The sequence below is a fragment of the Sinocyclocheilus grahami genome, unplaced genomic scaffold, assembly GCF_001515645.1.
Source record: "Sinocyclocheilus grahami isolate Dianchi unplaced genomic scaffold, SAMN03320097.WGS_v1.1 scaffold34.1, whole genome shotgun sequence".
In the NCBI taxonomy this organism is placed as follows: domain Eukaryota; kingdom Metazoa; phylum Chordata; class Actinopteri; order Cypriniformes; family Cyprinidae; genus Sinocyclocheilus; species Sinocyclocheilus grahami.
The window spans coordinates 165,972-188,954 of NW_015505213.1; the positions used below are offsets into that span (position 1 = coordinate 165,972).

Here is a 22,983-nt window from a genome sequence, read left to right on the forward strand (position 1 = left end):
AGTTAACTATTTATAATTGTAGCATAAAAAAATATTGTTTTTACTTTAAAGTAAAATGGTTAGACCTTTGAGGCTTAATGATCCGCTCTGGATTAGGGAAGATAGGTCCTCAGTGGTATGTGGTTTTGCATGTTTGCTGGTGTAAGTGTTATTTAATTTTATTGAATAATTCCAGATTACATTACAGACATTTTCATTATTTTCCGTTACCTATCAACTGAGTGGAATCATTCAATCTGAATTGATTGTTTATTACAATTACATTAAGACATCATTTTAATTCAAATATTTGCCTATATGGATATTCATATCTTTCAGATCTATTTTATTTTGACAGGTACTTGATAAAATTGTCAAATTATACAATGTAACCTTTAAATCAATCAATCAATCAATCAATCAATTATTATATTAGATGTATTTTTACATTACATATATTTACATCATTCTGTACATGTTAAAGTCATTTCTAAATATATTGTATTTAAAAAGTAAATGCATATTGTGGCTTGTTTTTTGCAAACGTTTTACTTTGAGTAAGTAACATTTCTATGCCAATAGTTTGATAGATAGATAGACAGACAGACAGACGGACAGACAGACAGATAGACGGATAGATAGATAGACAGATAGATAGATAGATAGACAGACAGACAGACAGACAGACAGACAGACAGACAGACGGATAGACGGATAGATAGATGATAGATAGATAGATAGATAGATAGATAGATAGATAGATAGATAGATAGATAGATAGATAGATAGATAGATAGATAGATAGATAGATAGATCCTTGAGCTTCTAGAGAGTCTAGTGAGATTGATTTATAAGCAGCTGGACTTTATTAAAAATCAGAAAGTGTTTTGGCATCACTCATGCTACAGGCTGCACCATTACAATCCATACATGAACATGTTCTCTCAGCTCATCTCCAAAAACCTACTTCAGATAACATTAAAACTGAAAATGTTAGTGAATGAATTGCGGTGGTACAGTGTCAAAAAACAATATATTCTCCACATAGACACAGACCTGCCCACTTCACCCTGTGTGCTGTGTGTGCCTTCATGGTTACAGGTGGAGGGTTTCTGTGCTGAGGGGAAAAGGGCAGCAGTTACTGTCAATATCAGCGGTCAGTCATTAAAGGTCAGCCTTACCCGTTCCATTCTATCTCTTCTTTTAAGCCAGATCATAGCAGAGTAGTCCTGCTGCTGGACGGCGCTGAAGATGCTGTTACCCTGCCGGGTGAGAGGCGTGGAGAAGAACCCCGTTTCGGGACTTTATTAAAAATCAGAAAGTGTTTTGGCATCACTCATGCTACAGGCTGCACCATTACAATTCATACATGAACATGTTCTCTCAGCTCATCTCCAAAAACCTACTTCAGATAACATTAAAACTGAAAATGTTAGTGAATGAATTGCGGTGGTACAGTGTCAAAAAACAATATATTCTCCACATAGACACAGACCTGCTCACTTCACCCTGTGTGCTGTGTGTGCCTTCATGGTTACAGGTGGAGGGTTTCTGTGCTGAGGGGAAAAGGGCAGCAGTTACTGTCAATATCAGCGGTCAGTCGTTAAAGGTCAGCCTTACCCGTTCCATTCTATCTCTTCTTTTAAGCCAGATCATAGCAGAGTAGTCCTGCTGCTGGACGGTGCTGAAGATGCTGTTACCCTGCCGGGTGAGAGGCGTGGAGAAGAACCCCGTTTCGAGTGGAGCCTTCATCACTGGACCTTCTGAAACAAACCTCCTATCTTGCATTTTTCCACTTCGTCAAATATCCAAATAATCCTACTTTATCTCCATGAGATGTTCACCCCAAGTTGTTCTGTCCCCGAGGAAAAGACTCTAAGCCAGTGCTAGCAGCAAACGCTGTTGGAGTCTGTGCTGTGACTGAGCCGTGTCTTGCAGAGAGCCTGATTTCTTTGGATTTCATCCACACACAGGCAGAAAGGGGTCTCCCTGTCCTATTGGGAGGGGCTGGCAAAGTCTGGGTGGGCACAGTGACTAAGAAAGTGTGTGGGAGTGGACGCATAGACCCCACATCCTGCACCTGGTACCCTCCCCTCCGCTCAGTGTGTACATGGTGCTCTGATGCATGACTGCGAGTCCAACACACTCACACACACGTAAAGGCATCAGTGCATATTAAGTCAGAAGTGCTGCTGGCAAACTCAATAAAGTATTCATTTGACATCACCCAGAAGTTCACAGCCGTCTGCCTGCGTGCTTCACACTCACTCAAAAAACAAATACCCACCCCTATTATTGGGTGATGAGAGGAAATGATTTTGTAATAAAACACTACACTGGATTGCTTCATATTTCCTCGTTTGCCTCATGTGCATTTCTCCACGGTGATCAATGAAGTACTTCAATCTATTATGATCCTTGAGATAAGCAATATATCAATGCTATACTGATGAAACTCATAATGTAAGCAGCAGTTGTGTCGTGAAGCATCGTCTGTCAATAGAAACAGATAAAAACAAACAGCACTGACAAAAATTGGTGTATGGACAATTTTCACTCAGAAACTGCCTGAAGATCTCACACATAATTACAAAGAAATTACAACATTGACAACACATAAGAAATGTTGATGTTTGATGTAAAATGTAGGCTACTCCGATAACCATAACAATAACTTGAAAAATCATGTTGTACCAGTCTACTGATAGAAAAGACCAAGACTGTTTCTAGAATCATAAAAAGTAGTGTAGACATCTAAAAGTTGATCTTTAGGAGTATTTATCATTTCAGGCCTTAAAACAACTAAATTTAAGTTCCCCCCTTGAAATATAAGTTTCAAAATCATTCTGACGGTAGACTTCCTTTTAATAAAGTGAATGGCTTCCCTTTCTTTCATTAGCTCCTGCCAAAACGTTCGAAGAGTTCCAAGTTTGGTGAGCGGGTACGAAATTCCGCAAAAAAGGCAGCTTGCTATACGGCAGCAACAGCTATTCACTGTAATTACGACAGTGTTATATTTACGACAATACATTTCATTTAACTGTAGGAACAGGAGAAGGGGTAAAAGATGCACAGGATGCTGTTGTGGAATATCTGAAGGATACAGGGTATATTATAGGATTTAGATTGTAATGTTGTTTTTTTTGTTTGTTTTTTTAATAATGTAAAGTAGATTCATTAAGATATAATCCATGCTGCATACTCCGATACAGTAGGTGGCGGTATGCACCTGATAAGTCATGGTTGTAATCCACCATAAAACTAATACTATTAATAATAAGAACTTAACTGTAGGGGGCTCCAAAGTCACAAAAATAGACAAAACTACATACAGTTACTTTAAAATCAACATTAAGTTGCATTCGTAACCGATTCAATTTCGATAGTGTGGTGTGTTTCTGAGTGAAACAGAACATTCAGCAAGTGAAATGTATGGCGGCACAGTAAGTTGTGTAGGCCTATTAGAAAATGAATAATAGGCTAGTTCATTTTCATGTCATGTTTGACTTGAAAAGACAAGATCAGAGCTTATTCCGAATATTTTCTGTGATCTCTGCTTTCTACTTTGCTTTCTACTTTCTTCAGACTGTGGTCTTTCCCACATGCTCTCTGCCATGAATACTAATTCCTCCTCCCTTGGTCCGTTAGCATAATTAAACCAATGACTCAGCACCTTTTTTCCACTCTCTGTTCTCCTGAAACACAATCAGACCCTCAGCAATAACTGCCCATCGACCAAATGCACAGAATATGTAAATGTGCTGTCCCTCTGTAACCCAAATCCTACGAGAAGACGTGTGTCTTTCTGAGCTGCTGTTTGAATGATTTGTCGTGATTATCAAACACTGCGGAAAAGCTGTTATGTAACAAACACTCTGCGCAGTCCGCTTTCACACATTTCTCTATTTAAATGTAAAATAAGGCTCTATGAGATACTGTATAAAGGGCTATGCTTTAGCTACTCTGAGATTAGTCAAAAAGTTATTTAACATCCTTTTTTGCTCCAGCACCTTTCTGTTAAATGCAGGGCTGGTATAGAACAAAAGAGAGGATTAAGGAGTGCTATATATCAGGACTACATTACTTGAACTAAAGCCTCCTGGGATTTTAAACTTAATTTATTTTAATAGTCTTCATAGAGCACAACGTGCAAATCAGTCTTGCCTTATCTTTGAAGTGAATGTGTGTGTGTGTGTGTGTTTATAGGGTCAAGACTAGGATAAAGAGGACAAGCAGCTTTATGTGCTATCACTTATGCTTTAACCCATTCATATGTAGTTTTTAACTAGGCTATAGATAAGACTGTTGTCTAATTCATTAATAGGTGTTAGAAAACACTCTCTGTCTGTACTCTCTGTCTTGGTTCCAGATGTTTTCACCCTCCTTTTCTTCTCTCTCCCTCTCTGCTCGCCCTCCCTGTACAGTGCAATGTTGTCCTCTTCTGATTACCCCCTCCTCCATCTGTTCTCTCTCTCTTGTATTATGTTTTAATATCTCTTACTCATATTCGAGGTACGCATGTGCACATGTATTGCATTAGCTTTTCTGAGTTCAAATGTTCAAACGAGGACACGATAGCTAGGACTCCAAGGTAATGGGGTTCATGCTGAACTATGGAGATAGTTCAGCATCCTTCGCCAAGTTTATTCCTAATATGTCCATATTTCCTGTACATGTGGCCATTTTATATAACACATATTCTTGGCCAAAATCCTATATGTATGTCATCTATGTCCTCATTGGTTAAAGGGTTGAAACTCCCCTCGACATATGCCTATATAATATCTTTGTATCTATGAATAAAGTTGAATTATTGAGAATACAATTTGATGTGTGTTTTCTTGCTTCCCGGCCGTTATACCCTTTGAGGGACTGAGAAATATTCAAGGTGGCAAAGAGAAACAAAAAAAGGGACCTTTGTTAATTACTGACAATAGGTTAATTATTAAAGTCAATTTATTTACTTAAAGCAACAGTTCCAAGCAAAACAGAAATATATATAGGCTATACATGTGTGTGCATGTGTAACATTTTTAAATTACGAAAAGGGTGAATCTTCTATAAATACATTATGACATCAAGCGTCCAGGGATATGAAAGTTATTTATTAAATCAATATTATTAGTTTTACATTCATGTGTAAACACCACTGGTATGAGGCAGACGGAAGCCAAAAGGAGAGAAAAATTACCATGCTACCTACCTAACCAGATGGCCTGCAAAGACATTTGACATAAAATGAGCCGTTTTTCAATCTGTCAAAAGTACCCAGTTCACAACACTCATTTGAACAGGTTGATTCATTGGCATGTGCAAAATAACATGATGTTTAACATCTACATCGTCAGATAATGACCTTGATAATGGGCACTTCGTGACATAACAAGCTTGATTGACATCTGGATAAATCCAGGCCCTCCTATTGGCTATCACATGGCAGAGACAACTTGTGTATTTCTAATTGGATATTATATATTCCCATACTGTATATGAAGAGGGTAGGGAGGAACATGGCAACTGTTATAAGAACTACAGGAAAGCAGTAACATTATGAAAGGTATGCAGAGGAATGTTTTACGATTACATTTACAAAAGATCAAATTGAAGGACTGGACCAAATAACAATGCTTGATTTTTACACTTCACATATTGTACTGGGTTGTTTCTAAGACTGCAAACCAAGAAACATAAAAAATTTTATCAAATATAAAGGCCAGTGTAATACACAGTTTATCTTTGTCTTGACATATCAGCGTTCTCATAAATCACAAAATTCACAGCAGCAAAACAACTGCGATATTGTTTTTTAGATGATCATTTTCGGATAGTCAACCTCAATGTCTAAAGATCTGATTACACTTTAGGTGAATTAAATATTTGGCAGAAATTGGCTTTAAATATTTTGACTAAAATATGTAAAATATTGGTTTTTGGTTCACTGCTGTGTGAACAGGGCCCAGAAATTAGATCACACTTAGTACCAATGGCAGCCATGAAAATGCTTGCATTCTTTTTTATTCAAATATGCACTGTTATTATGTTCAAAAGTTTGAGGTCATTAAGATTTTTTTATGTGTCTTTATTTTCAAGAAATTAATACTTCTACTCAACTGGGATGCATTAAATTGATCAAAAGTTACAATGAATCTATTTCAAATAAATGCTGTTCTTTTAAACGTTCTATTCATCAAAGAATGCTTAAAAATGTATAACAGTTTTCACAAAAATATTAAGCAGCACAACTGCTTTCAACATTAATATAATAAGAAATGTTTCTTGAGAATCAAATCCACAAATTGATTTTTTTCTGAAGGATCATGTGACACTATAGTAGACTAAATTAACGGCTACTCAAAATTCAGCTTTGCCATCAAAGGAATAAATTACATTTTTACAATTGAAAACAGTTATTTGATATTGTAATATTTTATATATGTTTTCCTGTATTTTAAATGCAGTCTTAGTGAGCATACATCTTTCAAAAACATTCAAGAATCTTTCTGACCCCAAACTATTGATTGGCATAGTGCCTATTGACAATGGGAATTCATTGCATATTTGTGCCAGACAGCACAGGTCATTGTGTCACTTTGCTTCTCAGATTAGTTTTGGTGCCTTAATGTGAGAAATATTCCACATATGTGTCTCCACATAAAAAAAAAAACAAGAACTCTATGCATCCAAGATAAACTTAAGATGGAAAATTCCCCACTGAGGTAAAAATTGTCTGATATGTTTTCTTTAGTACATGGTTTGATTTGAATCACATATTTTGTTGCCGTCCAACTGGTCAGTTTAATGCTTGGAGAGTGTTAATTTTGAACCCTTTGAATAACGAGTTATACTTGACAATACACAGCATGACCTCAGTTTTGAGTAAATCATATCTGCTATTCCTGTTCAACAGTCAGTATCTTCCTGGGCACATCTACAGTACTGCCGATTATTAAGACGGTCACTCACAATAATTAATGATTGTGTGCAGTAATTCTGGCTATGGGGTGTTACAGTTGATTGATATTTCAAAATATTTTCTTTAATTATTGAAAATACGTTCAAGGATATATAGAATTTATGAAGCAAACTTTTAAATGCAGTGCCATATAGGAAGTTTTACAGCATACCTCACATTATTCACATAAAAGTCCCGTTGACCTGGCATCTGGAAACCAGTGCAGGATCTCAGTGTAAACTGTTCAGAGTAATTTAGCTTTGGTCGGCAGTGTGCTGCTCTTTGCTCCTCTCCTGCAGGCCAATATCTCGTTCTGCGACCTCTGAATAGGCAGAGGGCAGTGCTGCCGTACTGGTGGATACATCCACAGCCTGGTTGCCAGCTGGTCCTTGTGAGCCAGGACTAACTCTGTTTTCAGCCATAAGTGGACTGGTCAGACCCAGATTGCTCAGAGCATCCAGTGTGCCATCAGGGTCCACCATTATATCAATCACTGGGGATTGAAAGTTCAAGATAAAGATATTTAGTGAGTATCTCGTATAGTCATTTAAGACAACCAAGGCCAATTAATCATTCAGTCAAATAATAAATATACAAACAATAATCCTTGGATTTATACTCCTTGGACCTTTTTTATGATTGAGACACTTTAATTTTATCAAGCACTTTATATGGGGTCTCGTACCGGCAGGGATTGTAGGTGGGGGGAGTGAATGTACAGCGCTCTCTCCCACCTTCAATACCATGACTGAGGTGTCCTTGAGCAAGGCACTGAACCCCCAACTGCTCCCCGGGCGCCGCAGCATAAATGGCTGCCCACTGCTCCGGGTGTGTGTTCACTGCTGTGTGTACACTTTGGATGGGTTAAATGCAGAGCACTAATTCCAAGTATGGGTCACCATACATGGCCACATGTCACATCACTTTATTTATATACTCTAGTGTGCATACAAAAATACAGAAAAAAACAAAAGCGCAAAACCTAAAGATTGTATCTTTCCTTCCATATGTCTTCATAGTAAATCATGTATATAAACTCAAATGCTACATACTAAAATACTATTACTTTTTCTCCAAAAAGTGAAATATGTCATTACCATTACAGATTAACTAGCAATGAGAAACTACATAACTACATAAGAAAGTTTAAAAAAAAATTTTTTTTAAAGAAATTTGAAATGTATACTTTTAGTTTTAAACAGTGCAACTGTTTAAAATAGAATGATTTCTAAATGATCATGTGACACTAAAGACTGGAGTAATGGCTACTAAAAACTCAGTTTTACGGTAGCATTTTAAAATGTGTTCAAACAGAAAACAGTTTTTTTAAATTGTAATAATATTTCACAATATTACTGTCTTTACTGTAATTTTGATATATAAATTCAGCCTCAAAAACATTAATCTTACCAGCCCCAAACGGTAGATTTTAATAATAATTATTTCTTTCTTTTTCTCTTTCTTTCTTTCTTTCTTTCTTTCTTTGTTGTTCTGTTTTACAGTTAACAAAAACTTAGTGGTTTGGTAATGATGCCAAATAAAGTTCTCTAAAGGCTGGAATAAGTTGCATCACTCAAAATCTGAACAGATTTCAGAACACTATGCGTCATACACCTGCTGACTTTGTAAATGGTTACAGAGAAAAACTGGGCAACATTCACTAAAAAATTGAGGATCACACACTATAGACTTTCAAGTAAACACTTAGACAAAAGGAAAAGGTTTATAATAGTCTACCTTTTTATATATATATATATATATATATATTTTTTTTTTTTTTTAAATAGGAAGAAACAACAACAAGAAAACCCAACTTTTTTTTGTTGGGTCTCATGAGGATATTGCATGGCAGACATTAAAAGTATGAACAAGAGCAGAACATCTCAGTACTGCTTACCTAGCAGCTGTCGTTCCACTCTCTTCAGATTCTGGAGTATGGAGGAAATCTCCTGAGAGTGATCAAATAAAAATTACTCAATAGCAAACCATCACTGGCTGCCAGAACTTAGATATAAGCAAATTAACTTTTCTAAACTTTTTATGAACTTTTTATTATTTTAATAATATGTATCTGTAGCTTTTCATTTCAGTTTCTTAACACTGACGTGCTTTTGGTTAAAATCATTATATAAATATTATAGCAGTGAATGTTCCATTTTATGTTCGGCTGTTGTGGTCATTTGTGCTCCTCCACTGCTTCTGCATTTCAGAAGTTCCAAGAGTTCAGTTCAGGCCAGCCTGCATTACAGCGTTAGATTTACTGGCCTGTCACTGAGCAGAGGTGGTGTGCCTCAGGCCTAATCTGAACCGTGACAAACCATGAGTCAAAAGCTCAGTCTAATTAAACTGAGAGATCCTCAGCTGAAGCGGCTGTGATGTATGAACTCTGAAATCTACCAAAACATCAGGAGAGCTTCAACGTCAATGGATGAATAATCAATCTGATTCCAAAATCAATCAATCAATCAATCTATCTATCTATCTATCTATCTATCTATCTATCTATCTATCTATCTATCTATCTATCTATCTATCTATCTATCTATATGTATATATGTATATATGTATATGTATGTATGTATATGTTTAGAATTTATTTATTAGCCTGAATTTGCTACCATGTCACACTTAACCATTAAATTCAGGCAAAGTGAGTTTTTTTCTTTCATTTTATTCATCGTACTCAAAACGACTTACTATGACTTACTTTTATCTAAAACAACAAACAAGAAAGTTAATTCTAGGATACACTTTTGTATCCTATGACCTATTTTTCTTTCATTTTTTTTTTATTATTTAAAACGAATTAAATATTTAATTTGAAATAAATAAAAATGTTATTCTCACCTGATTAGAGGTCTTGAGGAGAGGCACCTCATTCTCTGCCTGCAGTCTGCTTTCAATCTCCTCCCACTTTCGGTCCTTGTCTTTGAATAAAATCCTGCATAAACGGTAATAAATAAAAATGTGGCCTTCCAAAAGACCTCCCAAAACTAAAACTATGAATGCTGCACATAATAAAAACATATCAAGTCAAGGTCGAAGATGCACAAGGATCATTGTAATAAACATTCCCCGAAGACTTGCACATAAAATGCAAAGAATTCAAATAAAAAGGGGCAGTCAGTTGATTAAATTTTTTAATCAATTACACAATAATTGATTAAAATTATGAAAATATTTTTAAAATTATTACATAATATATATTTTTTAATAATTAATGATAGTAAATTTACATTACATTCACAGTCTTTATAAAAACTAAAGCTATGCACATTTTCTGGTGTGCAAAAGCAGTGTACCTGATTTTGTTGGCTGTCTTTTCCAGGGCCTGTTTGATTTTTGCTGAGAGCTGGGAGACCGATGCCAACAGCAAACTGTCCAGCACACCCTGTGAATACAGAATAAGCAGAGAGTGGCACTTTTGTTATGCTGTCACAGTAGGAAATAAGATGCATTAAGAGACACATGCTAAGATACCGCTTTCTGTTATAACAACAAATAAACACAGCGCCTTCTTGTGGAACATAAGTGACAAAATAAATTGGAGCTTCCAGTTCCAGTAACTGATATAATCAGGATGTTAACCAACAGGGTACAAGCTGTAAGATTTTTGAGATTCAGAAGATTGACCTCCTCTCTGCTCCAGGTCCTGCGGCGGATGGCGCGGGAATCCTGACTGCTCATAGCACCGCGAGATCTTAGTTCCACACCTCTGCCGCTGATCTCTGGAGCGCTGCCCAGAACATCCTCAAACACACGGTCCTCAACCTGAGAGAGGCAGAAAGATGATTGCTTATATCTCTGATTACACACTGCAGTAATATTTTGTTATTTTCTATATTAAACACGTCAAATAAACATCTAAATATCCAGTGTTTAAACAACGTTTGAATGCACTACTGGCAAAGCATGTCCACATGCATGCATTATTGCCATGCCTATCATCCTATATTCTAAAATTACTAGCGTTGAATCATGATCTCTTAAACAATCAACATGCCAGCACACATTTAATTAACTACTGAATTAATTCTGTGAACAATGCAAAGTATGCAAAACCAAAGTCCTTCACAGCCTTGTCGATATGCATTTATATAGATCTCTAGAGGCACCAAAGAATTAAATGGTCCATATACATATATAAAAGGCTCTGGTAATGATATTGTTGTATTCTCACTGAAGCTGCGGGAGCAGAGGAAGGACTAACAGAGTCAATCTCTCCGGCAACGTCATGGATCTCACGCGCTAACATGGCCAGATCTTTAGCCAGGTCTTGACTGATTCTGTAACAATCAAAAGAATACCAAAGATTAATGATCTAAATCAATCATTTACTAGATCAGTTCTTTGTATTATGAGTAAAAGTAGATTTTGCTTGTAATACAAAGATAGTTGATAAGACTTTTTAAGGCATAAGCAGTGATGGAGAGTAGCATCAAAGATGAAGAAGCTATTAGTGGTAGTTGGATAGGAGAGAGCAGAACAGGATCAGGAAAGGACCTGCAGTGCGGTTGCACCATATGTTGGATCGCTGCCCACAAGGCTACAGATCTGATACAAGCTATTAGTTTGAGTTTGAATCAGCTGGAGTTGTTCCAACATACACTGCTGTTCAAATGTTTGGGGTTAGTGAGATTTGTTTTGGTAACACTTTACAATAAGGTTCATTAGTTAATGTTAATTAATGCATTAACTAATATTATCTAACAATTAGCAATACACTTGTTACAGTATTTTTTAATCTTTGTTAATGTTAATTTAAAAAGTACAACTGTTCATTGTTAGTTCATGTTAGCTCAGGCCCATTAATATTAACAGACACAACTTTGGATTCTAATAATGTATTAGTAAATGTTGCAATTAATATGAACTGAGATTAATAAATACTTTGCAAGTATTTTTCATTGTTAATTCATGCTAACTAATGTAGTTAACAATTGGAACCTTCCTGTTAAGTGCTACCGATTTGTTTTAAAGACATTAAAAGCAAAGATGTGTTAAATTGTGTGACAAGTGACAGTAAAGACATTTATAAGATTACAAAACATTTATATTTCAAATAAATGCTTTCTAATCATCAAATAATCTTGAAAAAAAATGTAGCACTGTTTCCACAAAAATATGAGAACCAAATCAGCATATTAGAATGAATATGAAGGATCATGTGATCATGTGGCTGCTGAAAATTGCATTTTAAAATATGTTAAAATAAACAATTGTTATTTTAAACTGTAATACTATTTGTACAACTGTTGTTACTGTATTCTTGATTCAATAAATGCAGCCTTGGTGAGCATAACTTAACAACATAACATAAACTTCTTTCCAAAACATGACCAATTTTACTGGCCCCAAATGTTTGACTGGTAGTGTAAATGACTCTTTGCACGCTGAGAAAACACATGCACATCCAACAAAAACTCTTTTAAATAGAATTTTATGTTGGCTTCCTATAGAAATGTTTTGCTCTGACAGTACACAGTGAGGTAATGTCACATTATTATTACTACTGTATATCACCTCAATAGACAAACATGCACAACAAACTGCAATATGATATTTTTACACCTCTGTTGGGCATGTTTTTTTTTATAAACAGGCAATTGAACAAATCACATTTTAGCTATATTTCTGAGTAGCTTGCCCAGCACTTGCTGTTAGTTATTACCTGGCGATCTCCTCACTGTGGGCGGTCCAATCTCTCATGTAATCATCCTGTTCTCTGCTAGACTGGTGTCGTAACATGGAGATGCCTCCAGGGCTGGGTGTTGCAGGGGCTGAACCCCCTAACTGTGTCACCCGTGGAGCCATTGGACGCGGGCGAGTGTGTTGAGTGGGGTGACGGTTGGATCCATATTCATCCTCTGAGGTAGAAGCGTATTCAATAGGTACCCGGCGCCACCTTCCACCAGCTATAAGGAAGACGTATAACAGAGCAAGATTGTTTAATTGAAACATTTTTAGCCAATTATCCCTTCTAGTACATTTTTACCCAAAAGTCTGACCTGCAGGTGTACTTTGAACATATGGAGTACCAGGACACTTATCGGGCAGTTTGGAAGCGCTGTTAGCTCTTGCTCTGGGGACCGCAACAGAGGAAGAGGCCGCTGTAGAGCGGAGACCAAGCCGCAGTGTGCTTTCTGGGGCAGGGCGTGGGACGAAGCCCCTGATCTTGCCTGATGTAGCTTCTGAGTCACTCCGAGCTGAAGGAGAGCCCATTCGTGGCCTCCGTGGCTGGGCAAGCGCTTCAATTCGAGAGAGGGTCCTGCGCCCAGCCGAAGGCCTCGATGCAGAACTGGCGGTAGAGGCCTCTGAAGCAACAGACATACGATCGACATCAGCGAGGTCGGTGTCAGAAGCTTCGCCCAGTCGTGCACGGCGAAGAAGAGAAGCCCGTGTGGGTCTGGGTCGTGGAAGGGTGGTTGGTTTAGAGCTGGTGGGTGTAGGAGCTACAGTCGCCTTTGCTCCTCTGGTTTTGCCACTTGTTGGCTCTGCCTTAGAGCTGGTATTTTGACCCCGACCCTGAGGTCGTTTCACCGAAGCGTCATGGGTTAGAGAAGAGCTCAAGTCATCGTCTGTCAGGTCGAGAGACGTCCAAGCCCTGGAACTAGAGGGTTGAGCTTTGCCTTTTCTTTCTGTGGCACTGGTGTTTTTATTGGTTGTTTCACGGCCTGGACCTCCAGCTGATCTTTTCCTTTGGGCTGTCTTACGCCCTCCTTCTCCTCCGGCTTGGCTGACCGTGCTTGTCGTATCAATGTCAGATTCAGGTGATACAGACCCCTCCAGGGAGTAGCTCAGTGGGTCTGCAAGGTCTGATAAAGTGGTTTCCAGAAAAGCAGCCACAGCCTCTGAGTCTTTTAGCATGGTGGCAGCATCAATGCCCTCATTGATGACTCCCATTTCCCTGGGATGGGTTGGGGCACTGGGCCCATCGATGCAAGGTATGAGATCTAGGGGGACATTTGCAGTCGGCCGCTCCACTGTAAAGCTCTCTTGCCTCAGTAGCGGCTTGCCTGTTTTCTCTCGGTCCTCATCTACTTTCCTTCGTCTCCCATCATCTTGTTTCTTCTCGATCTGTCTAGCTTGAGCTCCTTGTTGACTGACTTTACTCTGGATTCTGGGCGGAGTTGGCTTGTTCACTTTGGACCGATCTATGTCTGTGCTAGCTGCGGTCATTCCTGAAACTCTTTGCCCAGTTTTAGAGATTCTATTGAGCTGATCTACTTTCTCCTGAACTTCTAGATCCTGTTTCTCTGATGAAGGGACTTTCTGCCTGGATTGGCTCCGTGTGCCCTCAGGAGTCAGTGGATCCATAGCAGAATCTTCAGAGGGAAGCTGCGGGAGGGTCCTTCTTTTACGTTCAGATGCACTGATATCAGCTGTTGAAAAAAAGGAAATCTGTCAAAATCTAACTGTAATACAAAAGCAAAGTGTTTTAGATGTTTGACAGCCCTTGAACCTTTTTCATCTGAGGGAAGCATGGTGGGTTCAGCCCCGGATCCCTCAGGATCTGTCCGTATATGACTTGCAGCTAGACTAGCCCACTGTGAGACCCACCTTGGACCACCTACTACAACCAAGTCATCTGGTAGCACCTTAAAATAAGAATGGACGGTAATTTTTAGCTTTTTTTAATCTGAGAAACAAATGATTGAGACAACTTGGAAAGATTTGTTGTTCCAAGAAGACCACATAGTGTCTTTTGAAACTGATATCGAATGTCTTCAAGGATTTTATAATGTCTTCAGAAATGTATGCCAGTTATTACTGATATACCTCTGCACCGACATAACCGGCTTGTCTGGTTTCCATTGGCCCAGATCTTGGACAGATGGTTCCTCTATCTCTCTGGTGTGTTGGAAAACGCAGTTTAGTTAGGGCTTGGTTATCCTCCACCCCAAAAACCTAAAACATAGCACACAGCATCATTTTTGCATATCAGCAACTGACTGACTGCTATTTTTACAAAGAATTCCAAGTCTATCACTTTTGACATCTTCAAGCATAAAAGAAAACATAATTTCTAAGCTTCTGCAGGTCTACCTTATCAATCATACGCCTGGCCTCTTCCTCCTCAGCATTGCCATTTTCCAGCTCAATGGTGTAGGTCCCTCTATCACTTTGGTCATCTATATGTCCCCTATTTTGAGTCTCTTGAGACCAAGTGCTTTGCTCTCTGGGCACGTTGTCTTTCTGTGGCGAAGAACGGTGAGCTCTTTTGCCAACTTCACACCCTACTGGTGCCATATTTTTAGCTGCAGATGATGGTTTGTGCTGGAAGAGATCTTCCCTCCCACAGAAAGGCCCTTCTGTCCTCTGCACGCCCTGCCTTCCTCGGTAACGCTCCTGCAGGAACGCCCTCCGGCTATTTAGCTGCTCTCCCAGTGCATTCTCTGAGTCACTCTGTGTGCCATCCTCATGTTTACTGCCTGGAAAAGAAGGAGAGAAACATACAGAAGGATGGTCGAAAGCAAGTGACCAATCGCTTGTGACTGCAGCCAATGGCATTTCATCATTCATAGGTCAAAGATATTCCAATCATTTTTTTGTCAGCATCTATTAATTTATTCAAAAATACACAAAAATGCAATTCTTTTATACAATACATTATTAATAATTTCTGAACAAAAATTAATTTAACTTTATAAAGGGTGTCATTTAGTAAAAAAATTTCAAAGTGTCACAACTGTCCTGATATTGGTAAAGAATGCTTCATTAAAAAATATGAAATTAATAAAACCTAGTAAGTTGTTTCTTATTAATTCTTAATTAAGGAAAACAAAACTGTTAGACTACTAACTACTGTACAGAAGACACATGCAGACCTTTGTGGCTCTGTGTCACAGCCTCTTAAAATATACTGTAAAAAATCAGTGACATTTACGATAAAATTGCGGCAGGTATGGTTGCCAGAACTTTACCGGAAAAAATATGGTAGCAACATTTTATGTTTTACAGACTTATCTTAAAATCACAGTAAAAAAAATAAAAACAGTATTTAATTTACTGATATAATGTTAATATACCAATGTACTGAAGAACTAAAACCTGTTTTGTACCATTGTAATACACTGACAACCACCAAAAGAAAACAGTGATGAAAAGTCACATGATAAATCAAAGCTCATGACAAGCAGCTCTTACAATCTGAGAAGGGAAATATTTATATATAGAAGGTGCACAGTGTCATTCACACAAATACTAAACACCATCATGGTAACACGCATGATACTGAAATAATGCAATAAACATGCAAGAAACTGTTATTTTGACGGAAAAACATAATATTTATATATAGAAGGTGCACAGTGTCATTCACACAAATACTAAACACCATCATGGTAACACACATGATACTAAAATAATGCAATAAACATGCAAGAAACTGTTATTTTGACGGAAAAACATCAAATATAGAGTGTCATGCAGGAAATTGTGGGAATGTCAATTTATGGTTTTTCACTGTAAATTATACAATGACTTGTTATTTTTCCCTTCTAAAAACCGTAATTTTAACAGTATCTTCCTGTAAAATTATATTAAATGTAATTACAGTTATTCACTACGGAAACTTACTGTTAACCAATTAACAGGTTTTTACTGTAGCATTTTTACAGTCTTTTACTGTTAAAATCACAATAATTTTTTACAGTGTATCAGATAATTTGACTTTTTTTTTATGACAAGACAAGGTTATTTCCAGTTGTAAAATGTCATGTGGTGCAACGTATTACGTTACGTATTATATTTAAAATTCATATTTTATTTTTTGTTACTTTTTACCTTGAAATATATGTTTTAAAACATCTAGACACTTTTATTATTCATTTCTGACCCTTATACACAGCATCATACGAACAGACTCAACAGTAACTCCTCAGTCACTACTTCACCTTACCTCTAAGACTCCTCAGCTGAACCGGCACATCACTCTTCACGCTGTCTCCATCATCCTCAGCAACAGATTCAGAGTGAGCTAATGGCAGCTCATTCTGTGCCAGCCAGTCTGCCACCTTTACCTCCGCTGCCACCATGGCAGCCTGCAAGGCACTCAGCTCCTCCCCTGCCCCCCTTTTCGGCCGCTGTTGATGGTCTTGAGATCCCTTTGAATTTCGCTCTTTGCCCTTCCCTGAAGCCATTGTGTCAAACTCTATAGTGAAGGAGGCATGTCCATGTGCTCCGCCCTCCGACGCGGGGATTGTGGAAGCTGAGGCAACAGCCTCTAAACTAGTAGGGAGGCTTTCGCCTGTGTCTCCCCCTACTGGAGGAGTCTCTTTACAGGGGATCTCAAAGTAGCTTGGTTCCTGGGTCCCTAAATTCTGCGTTGTAGATCCTGGCCCTACCTGAGGCTTTGTTGCAGTTTCCTTATTGCCTGCATGAATGCATAGTTAAATTAAATGAAATCTGACCAAATGAACTTGACAACCATGTAGACTCTCAGAAAAAAGGTACAAATGCTGTCACTGGGCCAGTACCTTTTCAAAAGATGCACCTTTGTGGCCAGTGTTGGGGGTAACGCATTACAAGTATCGCGAGTTACGTAATCAGATTACTTTTTTTCAAGTAACTAGTAAAGTAACGCATTACTTTTTAATTTACAAGAGAATATCTGAGTTACTTTTTCAAATAAGTAATGCAAGTTACTTTTTTTCCAATTTATTGATCGACAGCTCTCCTGTCCCCATGTTGAGAGAAATCAGAAGATGTTACTGTAGTTCTAAAATAAATATGAATATGTATTAATTAATCTCACTCACTCACAAAAAAATAAAAAACACAGATATTCCTCAAAATGAATAAAAATAATGCAACTCAGAATATGACGCAAACCTGCAATAATTAAATGTTAAACACAAATATCCTTTATGTATTTAATCCCATTCTATTAACCAATGTCTTTGCTTCTGACCTTCGATGATCCAGTTCAACCGTACTAATAAGCAGAAATTACTCTAGACAAACATTTGTGTGTCTTTTTTTATTGCTGAAGTGTGTTGAAATTTCTTCTTCTGCATTCTACTGAACGTACGTAAATTTACTTTCCCTTCAGCCTGAGGCTTATTCATTTCACTTCTGGTGTGAAAAGGCTTTTATATTTGCCAAAAATAGAACTTTTTTTATTTAAAAAACAAACAAGCAAGCCCTGTCCAGATTTAAAAAGTAATGCATTACTTTCCATAAAAAGTAACTAACGTAATTAGTTATGTTTTTATGGAGTAACGCAATATTGTAATGCATTACTTTTAAAAGTATCTTTCCCCAACACTGTTTGTGCCATATGTACCCCTAAAAGGTGCATATTAATACATTAAAGGTACATATCAGTACCTCAAGTGCACGTTATTATCTTAATACTACATATTAGTAGGTTTTGAAAGGGTACCTCCCCAGTGACAGCTTTTGTCCCTTTTTTGAGAGTATATCTTACCTGCTTCACATCTAGGTTGTTTTTGCTCAGAGGCCTTTGCATCGTGCTTCCCAGAATTTTCATCATCTGCGTCCCCGTCACCCCACCAAGAAGGCTGTCCATAAAGAGGGGTTCCTCTGTGGAGCACAGCTAGGTCTCCTGTTGAAAATTTGAGAAACTTTGAGTTTGGTAAGCTACGTGTAACTATCTGTAAACTCACATACAACCCATCTTCTACTCACCTGACATTTTCTCTTCTGGTTTTGGTGATGGTTCTGAAGGTCTAGCCTCAGCATCTTTTCCTCCCTCTGCCCCTTTGACCTCTGGGCTTTTAGTGGTTTCCCCTGATGGCGAAGGCTTCTTGGTTAGCTGAAGCTGACTGGTGAACTTTTCGTGCTGTCCATTAAGGTGAAAGTAAGTATTAGATACTGTCCTATAGGCCTGACTCATATTAATCACATATTGACAGAGATTATATCAAGCCTTGAGTCTGTAAAATGATTTTGAAATAAATTGTATATGCTCACCAAGGCTGCATTTATTTGATAATATACAGTAAAAACATTAATATTGTGAAATATTATTCCAATTTAAAGTAACTATTTTGCATTGTAATATATTTTAAAATGTGATTTATTCTTTTGATGGCAAAGATTAATCTCAGCATTATTGCTTCAGTCTTCAGTGTCACATGATCCTTCAGAAATTATTTTAAACATTTTATTTCATGCTCAAGAAACATATCAATGTTGAAAATAGTTGTGTTGCATAATATTTTTGTGGAAACTGTGATACATTTTTTTTAATGATTTTTTGATAAATAGAAAATTCCACACAAAAAAACAGCATTTATTTAAAATAAAAATATTTTGAATATTATAAATGTCTTAATGTCACTTTGGATCAGTTTAATGCATCCTTGCAGAATAAAGCTATTCATTTCTTAAACCCCAAATTTTCGAATGCTTCTGTATTGCTGCATTTTTATTACCTTCAGTGCTTCCTCTGGAACATGTAACTCTCCACGCACAGCGGTGAATAGGTTGGTATGTAAGATGGGTTAAGGAGAAAACAATATATATATACAGTATATAGAAATGCAAATGCATCAAAATACGCACAGCGGTGAATAGGTTGGTATGTAAGATGGGTTAAGGAGAAAACAATATATATACAGTATATAGAAATGCAAATGCATCAAAAGAATTGGTCCAATCATTATTACATAGTACACTATATACTTTTGTCTTTGCATAGCAAATATGTTATACTGTGGTTGTATAAACCAACTAAAGTGTAACAAATCAAACCAAACAATCAAAATGTGATTTATTTTGCACATGAAAGGATATCGTAGCCAAACCGTAGCTTGTCACCCATTTTCAAAGTAATATACTGTTGTTCCTGTATACGTACATCATTAACAAACGTCTACAGAAGAGAAAAGGAGGTCAGCTTTCACCATATGCTTTCCATCATACCAGTGAAGACAAAATTAATATCTATTATGAATGGACACATTTCTCACCCCATTCAAGCTGCCCAGGTCTTTAACTTTATGTTCATCCGTAGCTACTTCATAATTGATGACAGCATGCTGCTTGTCTACACTACGAGACTGGAATTTAAAGAAAAGACAACACATTGTGGGAATAAATAATTGGCTGTATAACAGATTAGTGGATGCTGGTTCTAGGTGAAGGTGGGCTGGAGGAAATTATGTTTGAATTCTGAGCAAATTTCTGCATGGCACTTTACACAAATAGAGTACAAAATAAGTGATCGCTTAACTTGTTTGAGACCAGTTTTCTCATAAATTAAAGACAAATTGTTTTGGTAACAAGATTGATTGGGAGTGCGTGAAAACATTCGATTGGTTTGCCTACTTTTCATGGTATGTTCATTTCATGTTAGATAATGTGCTATGTTAGATAAAAGCTTCAGAAAACAAAAGACATGGGTGACACCAAAGTGTACCCTGTTTGTGGAAAGTGCCATATACAGTATGCACAGTTATGGATCCAGTGAGAACTGACTCTAACCTTGAAGGGACAATGATTCTCCTGCTTGTGTATGAGTAACAGACTGTTACAGTGATCAAGTTACCTGTAGCATAAGCTCACAGTCGTCCCGTCCCACGAAGATCATTTCCCGGGGAAGGCGGTGCCTTGTTCCCCCACCACTCACCAAGAACCAGGATGTCAAACTCATCTTGACTTAACCAGGCCTCCTCTTTTCCTCCTGATCTCTCTTTAGGTCATTCTGTTGACAGGTCATAGAATAACCGTTGCCAACATTGAAGTAAATGAATTAGACAAGCTCAACCCAACTTGCGTTAGGTGAATATAGAGGAAATAAAGTAATGTATCTACTGTACAACGCCAACACCATCAACATATGAGCCTAGTCTTAACTAAGACAATAATGGAGCCATACAGCTTAGCATGAGCAATGCTTTTCATAAGTTTGTTTTATTTAAAGAGTAGTCCATGAGGCTAAATACACCCTGTGGAAGTGAATTCCTCCATTCCTGAAAAAATAGGATAATTGATTGCCCAGCACCAGACAAGCAGCTGACTCCTCTAACAACTTAAACAATGTACCTCTCTCTTCTTAAAGGCTTTAAATATTTTGGGCAATTATAAATGTGCCTTTCAACCAGTGAAGGGGAACGAAGAGAATCTAAAATTAGTGGTGTTAACCTTAAGCTAAACCTACAGTATACCAATAACAAAGTGCTTAGTAACAAAACCACCCCGAGAATCATTTTCCCAAACAATATTTCAGCAATCACATTGCCTGTTGGCTATCTATAATCAAAAGGCCTCATTCGTGATGTCCTGTTCGTGAACGAGTTCTTTTGAACCGTTTCTTCTTCGTGAAACTTTTGGGCCAGTTCACCAAATCGGGCTGAATCGTTTGAATCAGTGGCTCGCGAATAATTCGAACACTTTACTCACGCACTGAATCGTTTCGAACGCTTTCTCGTTTCTGTTTCAGATAGGCTACTTTTAGTACACAGAGAACAAAAGAGCGCTGGTTTATGTGGATAGGCTATATAGCCTACCTATAATCGATTAAAACAAAGTGCAAAAACGTCCTCTTTGCTCGTGATGAAGTCCAGATCTTTGTGGCTTGCGTAGCCTACTAAAGGTAAGGACATATCTAAATATTTTAGTATTAGTCACCAACAGCAAACAAAAATTAAAATGTAATTACAATTGTGTTTTGCTACCTAGTAGCCTACCGTCGTATTACCATCTGACTGATACCATGTTGAATGTTTGCTTGACAAAACGTTGGGAATGGAACTTGTGATGAAATTGCCGTTGAATTAGCCTACTTTGCCACAGAATTCTAATTCAACTTCCTGTTGGATGAGGCCAGTTCAATTTAAATTCCAAAATCATGTTTTGGAAGGGAGCCACCAATACTGCAGGCTGACCAACCATGGGACACTGCATAGTGAAAAGTGATATGACCCAATATGACTGTAGCAATCCACAAGCATGTCAAGAAGATGATTTATCAGAAAAATTAGACTAATTAGCAATACATTGTCATTACATCTTCCCGTTGCTGTAATGCCAGAACTTCCATTTTCATTTCTGTAATGCGAAAAATTTATAATTTATAGAATGCATAAATATAAATATAAATAAATAAGTATCACATAAAAAGCTTCGTACGCCTGATTTTCTTTTATGGAAATGTAGCGTAGTTTTGTAGCCTTTGAGCGTAAACATTTAGGTTATAATCACCTGATATGCATATGTGCATCACCATCATCATCATCATCCTCTAAGCAGCGCATCATTTGCGTGTGAGCGAAGCGTCAGTCTCCGCCTCTGCCTTCAAGCATTGGCCTTGTTCTGCACCGGTAATGACAGATCTGATGGTTATTCTAAGAGACAGTCGCTCAATACACCCAGCGCATATTTTAATATACGCTTCTCATAACGGTGCGCTTTTATTTAGCTACACTATAACCCTCATGCAGAGAAGTAGCCCGACGCATGTAGTATCGACGCATGTATATGCCTAAATGTTTTTAAATAAATAAGCGTGCTGCTGTTTTCATGTTTTTAGAGACCTTCAGTCCGTAATAGGCCAGATCGGTCGCCTCTAGAGCTCATGACAGCAAATTACTCATTTCCATTATGCAAAATATTTGCTCTTAAAATTAAAACCGTATATGTTCGTTACATTTTTGGTTAGTGTATAAAACACGGTGCATCACTTACCTAATAAATCCCAATGTATTTATTCCATAAATGACATCCGTCTGCTCTTTTGCGCGGAGCAGCGCTGCTCTGCCCATCCCAGTCTGAGGTGCAGCTGCGCGTCTTGACGCACGGTGGCGCTGCGGTGTCAAGAAAGAACAAGATGACAGGCGCTCCTTGTGGTCAGCATGGATGATTTTAATGGTTGTGCTCAGTTGTGTGTATGCGTTTGTCAGTATTTAGACATAAGAAATGAATGCAGAATTATAGCCGGAAGTAGGCTATATTATTACATATTATTCATATTCATATATTATTTATATTATTTTACTTTTTTTTATTATTTCAACAATTTTTCAATGTATTACAAACAAGACCTAGAGACTTGAATAACAGCGACAACAAAAGAAAAAAAGCGG

The 22,983-nt window shown here is 37.6% G+C and overlaps 1 protein-coding gene across 2 annotated transcripts; it reads right to left on the bottom strand.

Moving 5' to 3' along the window:
• Nucleotides 1-6,510: 6,510 nt before the first annotated feature.
• LOC107581301 (centrosomal protein of 170 kDa-like) lies at nucleotides 6,511-22,659 on the bottom strand. Of its 2 annotated transcripts, none has more exons than XM_016266803.1 (19): nucleotides 22,586-22,659; nucleotides 20,448-20,603; nucleotides 19,870-19,959; nucleotides 19,694-19,772; nucleotides 19,333-19,391; nucleotides 18,584-18,737; nucleotides 18,363-18,500; nucleotides 16,833-17,306; nucleotides 14,978-15,363; nucleotides 14,711-14,839; nucleotides 14,394-14,529; nucleotides 12,940-14,313; nucleotides 12,603-12,846; nucleotides 11,142-11,217; nucleotides 10,565-10,702; nucleotides 10,234-10,322; nucleotides 9,779-9,872; nucleotides 8,829-8,880; nucleotides 6,511-7,424 (listed from the first exon to the last, which is right to left on the bottom strand). In XM_016266803.1, the coding sequence occupies exons 2-19, from the start codon at nucleotides 20,550-20,552 to the stop codon at nucleotides 7,186-7,188; spliced, it is 4,056 nt and encodes a 1,351-aa protein (XP_016122289.1). In that variant the 5' UTR covers nucleotides 20,553-20,603; nucleotides 22,586-22,659; the 3' UTR covers nucleotides 6,511-7,185. The 2 variants fall into 2 exon arrangements, with proteins under 2 accessions (XP_016122289.1, XP_016122288.1); XM_016266802.1 differs by having other exon boundaries at nucleotides 11,112-11,217.
• Nucleotides 22,660-22,983: the final 324 nt, after the last annotated feature.